A 13,003-nucleotide genomic window follows, 5' to 3' on the forward strand; every position below is an offset into this window, starting at 1 on the left:
TCAACTCCAATATATGCATGCTGAGTCTTACATTCCTAGTCTACTTCAAGGCCCACAACTAGATTAATTTCTAGAAAGGATGGAGAATGACAATATCTTGCTGCTGAGTGGGCCTCACTCTGACACAGGAATGTAGCCTTGGATTATTAAATGCATCAGCACTAACAAATACATCAACCACTTTAAACTGATAAAGATGTTGGGCTCTAAAATTTTGGCCTTAATGATCTGCAGAGCAAAATTAAAAAGATAAGTAAATCTGAGGTTTTAGAAGACTACATGAATAGAACAGATAGACATTAACAATCTTGTCATATTTCTCCATCCTTGATCCTTCTCCTTGCATTCAAGTAGATCTCCCAGGATATTGATCCACTGAAAATGGTTAGCTTAGAAAAATACAGGAAGAAAAGCTTTTTTCCAGGTCCACAGTCCCTCTTTCTCAGTGAGAGCCAGTTCTTAGAGCTCCAGAACCAGGTTTGCTTCTGAAGGTACAGAGGTAAAGGTGTAGAGAGACTTCAGATGTGCAGTATCTGATGGGACTGATACCCATAGGTACCCATTACTTTCTCATGGGGACCATACAGTCAGCTATTTCAGTGTCAGAACTGTACAGAGTATAGCTGACTTTAAATAAAATATCAGAAGAAACCAGCTGCCTAACTTGTGCTGATGCTTTTTGTGATCTAAAAAGCTATGAAGATGACAGCTCAAAGAAGACGTTGATACATGTTGAATTGGGCACGGACTTGCAACAGCCAAGGCCTCCATATGTATTACCAGGTATGGGAGTACTTTCTTTGAGGTTCTGCGAGGCATGTTCCTCAGATGCATCCTGATTTTGTATCAGCTAGCCATCACTTCCCTTGCATCTCCACCGCCAAAGAAAAAAAACAGGTGCATGGGTAGGAGCAGCTTTGGCTTGCTTCAGCTGTTGTTTGGCCCTCTCAGTGGCTGGAATACTAAGATTTGAAGACAGTCAAAAAAACCCCAGTCTTTGTTTTTTGACTGAAGATGAATCCATCAAACTTGATACAGAAATCATAGATACAGCCAAAAAGGATTGGGATGCAGTGATGGAGCTGTGGTAGACTCACTTTCCATGCTCCAGTGTCTTGTCACCTCGAGCAGTCTGTTTCACTCTGTGCAGCGTGGTTACTTCTTTACTGAGATATTGACATGGACTTTTTCAGGATTCTCAAGAGGCTTTTCACCAATTTTATATATTTTCAAGGCATAAATAAATTTTAAAAATGGGGGGAGTGTGGCATTTTGAAATGAAGACTACTAATTGGCACAGCCTTACTAAGAAGCTGAATACATTCTCAGTCAGCTTGTCTGCAGACCTGAGGCCACGTGGCTGGTTGTGTTCAGCTAAGAAATGCCAGGTGAGCCCAAGTGTGCCCGCAGGTATTGTAGTCAGTGTCTGCAGCATAGACATGCCGAGGAAGCATGTGCATTCACATTGCTACAGAGGTTCCAAAAATAAAGGAGGGAAAACTGTTCATTTAATTGACACAGCTAACCACCTTCCCCAGTAAAAACAGCTTTCTTGAACCATCTTAACAGAGGATGTGACACCAAAAGCAAGATTCTTGTGAAAGAAATTCTTACCAAGACTTTACTAGCAATCCCTTTCCCTTCCCCTCTGCTCCCATACTCTAAATATGGGTGTTTTGAGCCAGCATTAGCCAGGACCTGTCACACACAGCTGGCCAGAAGAGTGCACACACCCCCAAGTGACTTGCACTAATGGAAGACAAACTTGGTTCCAGTCTCTGGCTGCACGTTCCTGGAAGCCCATGTGGCCCAGCCAGATAAGAGCATTTTCTCCAGTGGAGAACCATGTATGAGACCTTGCTCATCTGTGCCTGACAAGATTACAGTGGGAAACGGACAGACCATGACAAGATTTCAGTTTTAGTAATGCTGTTATTGGTAACAAGAATCAAGACATTTTGAAACTTCAACATCATTTAATTGTGTGTATTTGTACACCAGTTGGCCATTTGGTATTTTTTTAATCAGTTTGACTTCTCATCCTCTTTGAAACACTCACAGCCCTGCAGAACAGTGATTATGCAAATTCATTAACCTGTTAGGTCTGCCTGTCTTCAACTAGGAGCATTGTTCTTCTGTCTGGAACCCTACAGTGCCTGACATAAAGAGGTGCAATGCTGTGAACCCATTCTAAGGATCTTACTCACATATCCTGAGGACTCCTGGTGCTCATGGGTTGCTTGACAGTCCATGGCTTTCTTGTTTACATTGCCTGTTATCAGTAGAGCAACAGCTGTTTGCATAACAGCTTTCTCTCATCTCAAGTCTCCTGAAGCTTCTCCCCAAAATGTTGTTCTTGCCTTTGACTTGTCACTGCATCTGCTGTAGCCACTGAGGCTATGCAAGGCCAGATCTTCCATTTCACTGGACAGGGAAAATCCCCATGCAGTCTGCAAGCCCTTCTGAGTAAAGCATTCTCCACTGAAAGGTTTGGTTTAACTGGGCTAGTTATGCATATACTCCTGTACCAAAAAATATCGTAGGGCCTGCCACCTTCTTGAATTTTCCGTGTAGTAGATGCATAGGGAATTTCACAAAGCTCTCTTGTTCTGTGGTAGAGCTCAGTGTGACCGGGAGGTAATTTGACTGAAGTCTTTTCTATCTTAGTTTTACTGTCGCAGTATCTGACCCTGTGTTCTTGGCCAGGGATCAGCTGAAAGGAAAGAAAGTCAAGGTCCCTAAGTTTCCTCTGGGTAAGAAAGGAAATACAGGTGTGACTAACAAACTGATCTCACTTGGACAAAACAGCAGCATCTTCTTCATCCATGTCTTCTCAGCTGACCACATGGCTAGTGAGAGACCAAATTATTCCCCAAAAGACAGGTCTGTGACTTTCTCATAACAGGCCATTGAAAGGTACCAGTAAGCCAGGCCTGAGGCAGTGCAAGGTTTTGCCCTGGAGCAGACAAAGCAGCTGACAGTATCCTGGCATTGCTTATCCACATTGCTCTGCATGGAGTCCAGCATTACAGCTCCAAGGAAGATATGGCCCAGCATCTTTTTGAACTTGTTTGCCACCTTTACAATTATTATGAAAGACCGGAATTCTATAAACCAACTGAACTTCCAGCCCCAAATTAATTGCCCCTTATCATTATGACTAAGAGCAGAAGATATCACCACTGGTACTGGAAAGATTAAAAGGAAACTGCCCATCAGCAGGGAAGAGACAGTTCATCTAACTTTAGCCACCTTAAAGTTGCGTGTCTAGCAAAAACCATTTGCGCGGTCTCCCTCTCCAGTCAATGGAGTGACTCCAGAGTGTGATTCACCACATCCTAAGAATAGTGCCTGAGGTAGGTGAAGTGAATCACCGTGGGGAATTGCCTGGCTCTCTCTGTGAAGACAGTTTTGCCAGATGGCTTTGATGGAAAGCCCTTCTTTTGGGTGCTTAAAATTAGATGAGATGAATCCCACCTCAAAATATTCAAATGCACTGTCTTCCTGAAACACAGAAGAGCTGCTAATTGCATGAGCGTGCGAACAGCTGCTGTTAGTAAGTGGCAGCCTTTACGCAACAGAATTAATAATCCTGCATGGATGTCACAGGGAAGGTGGAAGGTGCCTGGAGCCCTAGCACAATGCGGTCAGCATCCTTGCCTAGAGGATGCAGTGAGAGGTGGGAGACTGTTCCCTTCATCTCTGCCCAGTGGCATGGCACAGCTGGCTCCAGCTCAGACAGCTGCTGGGTTTGCATTCCTCTCATATTTCCACTTCATACTTTTTCAGGTCTGTACACTCATTCAGCCTCACACACACATACAAGCTGCTAAGAGTTGCTATACTCACCCTTTAGGAAGGTAAAGCTTACACCTCATTCCCCTGAGTGCAGTGACAGGCCCGAGGGCACACGAAAGCCAGCATCGGTATGAAACACTGCTGTGGGTACTGGACAGGCAGGTGTGATGAACCACCTGGTCACACAAACCAGCCACACGATTCCCTGCAGGAAGGTCACCAAATGTTGACTCTTGGTGTGTCTGTTTCACCTAACACCCCATCAATAACTTTGCTGAAGCACTTCGGGTAGTTGCAACATAAAATATATATATATATATTTATAGGAAAGGAATAATCCAGCAACCTTCACAGAACATTTGTTTTACACCAAGCACAAGATTTGTGGAAAAGTGAAGTAACCCATGCAGGAAATAAACATTTATAGAGGGAGAAATGCTCTCAGATATTAATTCATTACCTTTCCTCTCAGGCTAGGGTCTTCTAACGAGTTAGGAATACCAGACACACGACAGTCAGACAGACATCATCTGAATTAAGTATATTCATATCCAATTTTGTCAATATCGTTTGTTCAAAGACCCGAGGATGGCACGTTTTAGACCTTTTTGCATGCTACCTGCTAAATTTTTATCCTACCAATATTTGCACATGTTTTAAATCAGTGGCCTAAACTCCTCCTTTTTAGTATGCAAAGGTAGTTTCTTCATAGAGGAAAGAATGGCACAACAAGATGTGTCCTTGCAATGCTGTTCTGGCAGGAAACATGGCCTGGCACAGGATAAAACCCCAGTTTTTCAAAGAGCTATCAGGACGTTTCTGGTTATCTGATTGCTTTTCAGACATTGAAGTGCTGTTTCCTGCAAAGATTAGCCAGAGTTTGAACAGAGGCTGATCAATTTCTATCTGTTGACCCAGAAGGTCCTGACAGAATTTCTATTTTTGGTAGTCCATGTATTTGAAGACATGGGTCCTCAAAGGGACTTTAAAAAAAAAAAAAAAGAGACACCAGAACCATGGCCTCGGCAGCACTCCCACAGTTTGTGCTTTTTGTTGTTTCAGAGGCAATAGAGAAGGCCTAGCACCTTCTGTACAGCCCACGTGTGGTGGGAAGCACGTCTGACCCCGGTGTCCCACGTGCCCACGTCTGACCCCAGTGTCCCACGTGCCATCCCGCAGTGAAAGCAGAACTGCTTATTTTTAGCCTTCTTACCAGCCTGGGACACTGGCAGGACCTCAGTCACTGTTTGGCATTTCTTCAGGTTTCACCCAGGGTCCCCATGGGGTGTCAGGCCCCTGAGGTAAATGTTAGATATCCTAAACACAGTTGTCTCAAACGGGTCCCTGTGCGAACAAGAGGGGCTCTTCCCCGTGGTGCAAGGGAGGGCTGCCTCCATGAGAGGCTGTGACGGGCAGCAAGAGGTGGCCCAGGGCCTCAGCAGCGCTGTGCCACAGGGCTCTCCTCACGCTGCCATTGTGCCCCTGGCTGCCCCCACCTGCAGCCGTGGGAGCGCGTGTGTCTGCCTGTGCAGAGCCGCCCACAGGCACTCACTGGGGCTCTGCCTGACCCCCTGCCTGGCCTGTTTGCTTGACAGGGACCTCTGTCTGCCAAAGCCACCCTTGTTCACCGGCCAGCTGATGAGCACTGGTGTATCATTTACAGGGGGCCCAGTGGCTGAAGGAAATTTCCTGTCGGGCAGTGGGAAAGCCGGGTGCTGGGTGTGGGGATGGGCGAGATGCTGGAGGCTGAGGGGAGGAGATGCCACCTGTCCCTTCAGTGAAGCCCCGAGAAGGCAAGTGAAACGTTTTAAAATCTCTTCCCTTTTTGGCTTTGCAGCTCAGACAAAGGGATTTGTATGAAGTTACTCGCACGTGACTTTGCACGAGTCCAGCAGCTTGGGGAGGAAAAACCCCCACGACAAGCATTCCCAAGGCCTTTAAAAATATCACACCCACTTGTAGCTGCACAGAGATAGATTTAAGCAGTTTTTCATATTCCCTATGAGAAATGACCATCAAGCCTTAGCAGGAAAGCAGAGAGGGAAAGTGGGGGTGTGTTTGTCTGCAGATAGCAAAAATAGAATGACATTTTGGCAAACTATTTTTCCAGTCTGCTATTCTATACAATGTATGACACAGGCAAGAAATCTGCTGGTGCATAGATTTCTGCAGATTATGATCAGCCAGTCTTAATTCCTCCCAATAGCTGATGATGGACAATGCGTGACTCATGATCTAGCTAACCCTATTTTCAGATGTGAGCTCCATGGTCGCAGAAGTACTTGTGTTGCTCAACATCGGCTCAGGGAGTGGGAACAAGATAAACTCAATGTCTCTTTCAAAGAATCAGCTTACTAACAGAAAAACTGCAACAGACACACTCATTGGAGATGTAGCCCCGTTTTCTATTAAGCTGGCTAAAAATATGACAACAGCGTTTACTCTAAGTTTCTTCTAAGAACCTCTAGGATCCAATGACAATGTTGTGATTATTAAGAATTATTTCAAGCCTGTGCTACCTGAGTACCTCAGTCAGGGGCAGTTATGTGACCACTGCAACCAAAATATGGGTAGATTCTGGAGTGGAAACCTGGGATAGAATGGGAATAGGAACCTCTTCCACTTCCAGAGTGGCTGGCCAACTTCCCCGGAGAACCTGTTCTGGGGCAAGATACGGATGGGCTCAGAGAAGTCAGATACCACATACCCACATACCAATAATGAGGGGAAGAAAACAATGCTCAGAATCGGTCTTGCCCAGTCCTCCCCTTACTTCCTCCTTCTTCTTCATTCTATTGGTTTTCACATTAGATGCAGCCATGAAGATGGTAAATGACTTCAAGCTGCAACAGCTGACAGGCTGTCTTAATGGAAATCAGTGACAAAACTCACACCACTTTCAGAAGAACCAGAACTTCATCTTTAGTGTAAAAGGTAGATCACAGATCATGTATACAGTACTGCTTTCACAAGAGTATGAGGTGAGCAGAACTGTCATTTTGCTACTGTTTGACACAAGGCTATTTTGGAGCTACTCAACTATTCCATTCAGTTCAATACATAGGATGGCTGTGAGTCAGCTGGAATCATTTGCTCCCCAGTACCCTCTAATATTATGCACATTTGTGTCTCATGTCAAAGTAGGCCACATATAGACAGGAAGTGTTGGCCAAGGATGATCGTAAATAGACATCTCAGTCCTTACTGAAGCCTCAACAACTGAAATGTGTTTTCAAAACAAACTTTATTCTGCTTGAAGACTTATTACAATTTTTAAAGCAACTTAAAAACAAGACACAGCTCCATCAACTCTATAGCTTTAACAAAATTTCAAGGAGGCATGTTTCCTCTGTTGTCTTGTAAAGGCAACTTACAACCCACTTTACCCTCTACCTCCTCAAAGACCATTTTAAAACAAAGTAATCTTAATGTTTTAAAGACATTTAACAGAACAGAGCTTTATTTCTAAAAACAAGAATAAAAAAAATAGCAGCATCTTGGGCAGCTAATGCAATCTCATTAGGACAAGTGCAATATATGTTAATAATCCCCACAGCCCAGTTGAGTCTTCAACTGCAGTAAATACAACATGATTCTACATAACATGTTGTATTTTGAAACCTTGTCCCATGGGAGGCATTTTGCTTTGAGCTGCCCATTTCTAAAGTGACCCTGAAAAAAAATATCATCAGGATTCACCTTCCCAACTTAATACCATGCATAGCAAAAGCACTGTGTGAAAATCGGCAGAAGTATTCCCCATTAGAAGCATCTGAATGTTTTCCCAAGCGTTATTATTTCATTGCCAATTACAAGACAAAGCCATTTCTTCACTACAGAACAGGTGACACCAAATAGAAAAAATTGAAGATTTGGTTTTACAGATTGCTTGACAAGATTTCTCAGATAACTGAACCATACAGACAAGGTGGTGGTTTTTTTGGTTTTTTTTTTTGTTTTTGTTTTTTTTTGGTTTTTTTGGTGTTTTTTTTTTGTTTTTTAAAGAAAATATTTAACAACACAGAAACTCAGTATTTGGAAACATGCTGCACCCACAAAGGTCTAATGTGTATGTGTGTGTGTCTTTAAACAAAGTTAATGATATATACTTAAATACTAAATTCAGCAAAATATTCATGTTTGGTGAATATGTACCTACACGGGGATCTATTCATACATGAACACAGCAAGTGTGCACGCATACGCACAGATACACATCTCCAAACCTCAAATTCAAATTTCTCCTTAAGGAAATCAGAAACTCCTGATTTTGCTTGTGGGTTTTGGTTCTCTGTGTTATGTCTCATACCTTTCAAAGGTGTTGTGAAAGTGCTGCTGCTCTGCAGCATAACTCAGGGATTTAAAACAAAACAAAAAAAATTCCCCAAACCAAAAAAGATAACAAACAACTATCAACCTTGAATTACATTAAATGGAAAAACTACATGTCAATAGAAATACAGAAAAGCACTGTGTTTCTTCAGTTATATCCACATGCTTTCTTTCTGCCTACATTAGTCTGTCTGAGACCAAATCAAAACTGGAGTGAACGATATGGTACATTGAGTACAAGTCTGCAGTGAATAGGGCCTTTGGCAGGACTTAGCTCTGTGCATTAAGGAGCGAGAGAAATGCAGAGGCCACACAATACATAAGTACCAAAGAAAACCCACTCATGCCAGTTTGAGGGCATAAGTGATCCTTGCAAATTGCACAGACCCTGTGTAGGTAGAACATCCCCTTAAAAAGCCCTAAGCAATCATTGTCACAACATAGTGCTTATTTCTCACTGTTGCTTGTGCAAGAAAAGCAAGTGCCAAATTTGTACACACACTATTCTTTTTCCCTGCTACACAGATGAAGAGAAGTTGTACACCACGACAGGAACAAATAATATCCCATACTCGGCTGGGCATGCTAAGGATATGGCCCACCAACATAGCAGAAGTTTTCTTAATATGAGTAAAACTAGATCCAAATGCCTTAACTATGATAAAATTTCTTGACAAATGCTACGTGAAACATCAATCCAGATTACATGTATTTTGCTTACAGAGAAAAAAATACAATTTTACTCTTAAACTATTTAACATTCAAAAATTAATATATGTCCAAAGAATATCTTGGATTGCTACAAATGTTAAATTGTTGTATACTGAACTAATTCATAATTTCAAGCCCAGTAGTGTAACTGGCATGCTAGAGTAACTGTTGGTGCTTTTCATAGTAAAAACCAGTTATTAGTAAACCAAATTTACATGGTCCTACAGGCCTGAAAAGAGTGTGGAATGAGGAAGGGAAAGGTTGAAGACTAAACTTCTATTCAGAAAAAATACTAAGAATAATTTTGTACGTGGTGACTATCCTGCAACATTAATGTTGGTTGAATCACGTTTCCTGATATAAATTCTAGTAAGAAAATACATCTACAGGAAAACAAAGACGACCCACCAAAAATAAAGAGCACAAAATCAAAATAAAATCAAAAGCCTTACAGTCTCAGAAATGAAGGAAGGTAAAAATTAAAAGATAATATAAAAACTACTGGAGATTAGGCTATTATTTCCAATAGCCTAATAAGCGCTGCATACCTGGAATTAAAGTACGTATATCTCTAAAACAAAGCTATTACAAGAAAACTCCATGGATTTTGCCCTTTTGATTGTGTGTGCAGCTCTCTTTAATAGTAATGGATCTTGCCTTTGTGTCTTGGGGGAAGAATAAATTTGTATGTGCACTTAGTGAAAACTTTTCCAAGATTTCTCTTAACTTCATTACTTTATTGATTTGCAATGTGTGAATTTCCTGAGCAGTCAGGACAATAAATAACCATTGCAAACCATTGACAGTGAATTATCCCACAATTCCTGTTGTTTGCTTTAGTGGGATTCATGTATTTGTTTCCCTTAACTAAACCGTAATTCTGTAAGTCTCTGGTGCCTGAAATTATAAAAGTGTTCACTTATGATACTGCCCCAGTCTACCAACTTCTGAAAATAAATCAAAGATGTTTAATATGATAGTCTAATCATTTTCAAAAAAGACATTTTCCAGTCTTAGCTCTATGCTATATCTAAACATTCTCAGTACAGGTGGGAGCTTTCTTTTTGCAATACTAATAGAAAAAAACCCAACCCCTAGGCAACAGGTCAGAGAAACTTCCTTCATATGAAATGAAAATACCTTTACATGCTGACAAAAGTTCTGCCACAGTAGGTCAAGAAGTGATTTATTTACTGTGAAGAGTGGATTCATTCTGGGATCGAAACTACCCACGCCAGTAGCCAAACTTCTCATTTTTCTGCAATCAGTATTAGAGGATAGACAATTTTTCATGTTCCAAATACAAGACAATCATGATAGAAGTTCAAAATGCTTCAAGAAGCAAACAGCGTGGTACCGTATTCTAAAGATATCTCTGAAACGATGTTGTTTGACTCAGTGATATTTTGTAATGTTCTTTTTTTTTTAATTATTATTGAATAAAGCAGCTTTGAAGCTTATCAGGCACTGCCCCAACAAAATATTTTGTCAAAAAAATTATGAACTTTTAAAACTTTGAGCTAGTAGCCCAATATTCTGTACATAGAAAATTGTAAAGTATTTCATAGTTTTAATTCTGAAGCCAACTCATGCTGGCCTCCTGTACATTTGAAAAAAAACCCCAAAAACCTACAACAAACAACCACCAACCAACCAACCAAATGAATAATAAAAAATAATCATCAGGAAAAATATTCTCAGCCAAAAGAAAGAAAGAAAAAAGAAGACAAGGAAACAGGAAAGAAAACCAAGCTTAACCTGTAGATATGCTTGAGAGAAGGCTACAGCCTAAAGAAAATTCAGTATTGCATAGCATGGTCTAAGCTTTCAGCAAACAGAAACGGGAAAAGAGAAGCAGTTTGGTATTGATAGTTTCCATCAGTGATAGTTAGTCATCCAGTACTATGTACATTATTATATACTGTATGCCACTGAAAGTCCTGTTTTCTTCAGTCTTAAATATATTCTTAAAATGGATTTTTAAATGTCTAAACAAAACGCTTCCTGGCACTTTGCTATTACAAACACTCTGAAAAACATACTGTAACTGTAGTCCTTTTAAAGTGTCCCTTAGAAATGAAAGTGCCATTCTGCTACATATCATTCACCAGAAACCAAAAGAATCCACAATGCTGTGTGTCTGGATCCACTGAGTGCAGCAACACCAAGTCCAAGCCAGGTCATGATGACAGAATTCCAATAACTGAATGACAAAGACCTCTTATACCTTGTGTGTGGAGAATCCAATGTTCTAGCTGGTAAAGCTTCAGAAGTGGTCGTAAACAAGCACCATGCTTAAAGGCCTCTATGTCCCTGCAGGGAGATCAGGTTCAGATTTCTCTCTCTTGTGTTTTAATTTTCTTAGTTACAAAAAAAAAAAAAAAAAAAAAAAAGCACTTCAGATTAGAAACATACGTTCACAGCTTAATACTGTGATCTCTCCCACTGCAGTTGTGAAGGAAAGCTCTAGTCCCATCTGAAGACAGATAGCTTTGATACTGCAGCTCAGATTCTTGAGTAAGGCTGAAAGGAGCCTTTTCTCTCCAGAGGCCTCAATGTTGTCAAATCTTCTCTTTAGAAAAAAAAACAAACAATGCAGAGTATTAAGATCTTCATCGCCTCTGCTGCGCGTATACTGGGTAGGCTAGTGTGACATTGAGAGAGTCATTGTGCTGCACAAGTGATGTGTGTTGATAATGTAGCACCAGTTCTTTGAGCGAGTTGTACAAGTTATATGGCTCTGCAAATCCATACCCAGTAGGTGTTTTGTTTATCACACAGTGCTTTACTTCTCCATCCACCCTAAAAAGGAAAAAAAAACCCATCAGTTTTTAGTTTGTCAGTACAGTAAAATTACTAGAAAATAAGGTATTGGCAATATATCTTAACATGCTAGTCACTACCTAGAATCCCTGTCTTCTGAGGTGGGATAATGGTAAAAGCCTAAGTTTAACCCAAATTCCCAGATGTTGTGTTAGCTTAGAGAGGCAGGAGACAGGCAGAACTTAGCAGACGCGCAGAAAGGAGTGCGTTCATACTTTGGTTTCCCTTCTTCTGTGTGAGGCTCATCTGTGGGAGTGGCACAGATCTGAGCTGTGTAGGAAATGGAGCAGCAATAAGGATGGCCTCAGGTCTTGTTGGTCTGCTTCTACGCACAAAGGTCCAATAGGATCTGTGTATATGCAAGTGTCTAGCTGCCCCTGGCTCGAGGTAGGTGCCTCAAATTTTGGTTACATCATTTGCAAATTAGGGTACGTACACAACAGAGCAGGCATAGCAGCCTTGTTTGCTGCTTTCTCGAACAAGGAATGTTCCATCTCGTTTTCCCCGCAGCAGATTTTCAGCTTGGCTTCTATTGATATTTCCCACATTCCATGTTCTCTCATCATGATGGGGCAAGTCCTCATCATCTTCTACCATAGAGTATTGGCTGTTGAAATAGGACAAAATGTCTTTGTGAAACACACAGCAGAACAAAATCCATGAATTAAGTAGTCCCCATTTCATATTAGTTAAAAAAATAATCAGTGGTTAGTAGGATACTTCCCTGGTAAAACTAGGGATGTAAACCATGTAATACTGCACTGTTCAAACCACTTAATAAAAATAAAATATAAGCTCTGGTTCTTGATTCTTTCAAAACCACTCCTGTAAATCTGAAGAAGAATATAAAAGGATGTTGTGTTATTCTTCAGAATCTGCTGTGATGCTTGAGTACTTACACTGTTGCTCACTGTTTTGGTAAATAGCAAGACCAACAAAATACCCTCTGATTCAGCTTCATTTCCAAAGATCAGAACACTTGGTCAGCAGTGAAAAACCATGCAACGTATCAGCTACAGCTGTTGCTTGGGAAAGCTATGAGCAGTTGTGCAGGTAGACTAATTATTTACAGGTGAGATGGCTTTGTGGAAAAGGTGGAATAGTTGAGCACTCTCACTCTCTCCCTCCTTATGACCAGATTATAAGAAGAGCATAAAATACAGGGCCATCTCCACCAAAACAGCTACCAACTCTAAAGCCAATTCAGAGTTATAGAGAACCCTCTGAGCTAAAGCCCACCATGAAAGATGTCTCTGGGTCAGCTACGTGGACACCACTTTGATGTTCTGCAGTTCCAGAGCCCCCCACTCCTCCAACAGCGTGAACTGGTGGGTCCTGC

At 41.3% G+C, this 13,003-nt stretch overlaps 1 protein-coding gene and 2 long non-coding RNA genes across 6 annotated transcripts in view; 1 reads left to right on the forward strand and 2 right to left on the reverse strand.

The window, feature by feature from the left end:
• Nucleotides 1-4,001, reverse strand: part of LOC130142369 (uncharacterized) — a 24,773-nt gene extending 20,772 nt beyond the window's left edge. Inside the window, exon 1 of the long non-coding RNA XR_008819373.1 lies at nt 2,208-4,001. This is a non-coding gene — a long non-coding RNA (uncharacterized LOC130142369). The remainder of the gene's footprint in view (nt 1-2,207) is intronic.
• The window catches only part of LOC130142370 (uncharacterized), a 10,236-nt gene extending 2,441 nt beyond the window's left edge, over nt 1-7,795 (forward strand). The window contains exon 2 of the long non-coding RNA XR_008819374.1: nt 5,462-7,795. This is a non-coding gene — a long non-coding RNA (uncharacterized LOC130142370). The remainder of the gene's footprint in view (nt 1-5,461) is intronic.
• Nucleotides 7,024-13,003, reverse strand: part of PIK3R1 (phosphoinositide-3-kinase regulatory subunit 1) — a 61,217-nt gene continuing 55,237 nt past the window's right edge. For all 4 annotated transcript variants that reach the window (XM_056324126.1, XM_056324129.1, XM_056324128.1 and 1 more), the window contains 2 exons: nt 12,101-12,271; nt 7,024-11,643 (listed from right to left, as the gene is read on the reverse strand). In XM_056324126.1, the coding sequence (XP_056180101.1) occupies nt 11,454-11,643; nt 12,101-12,271 (361 nt within the window). In that variant the 3' untranslated portion in view covers nt 7,024-11,453. The remainder of the gene's footprint in view (nt 11,644-12,100; nt 12,272-13,003) is intronic.

Source organism: Falco biarmicus, chromosome Z, assembly GCF_023638135.1.
Source record: "Falco biarmicus isolate bFalBia1 chromosome Z, bFalBia1.pri, whole genome shotgun sequence".
NCBI classification, from domain to species: Eukaryota; Metazoa; Chordata; class Aves; order Falconiformes; family Falconidae; genus Falco; species Falco biarmicus.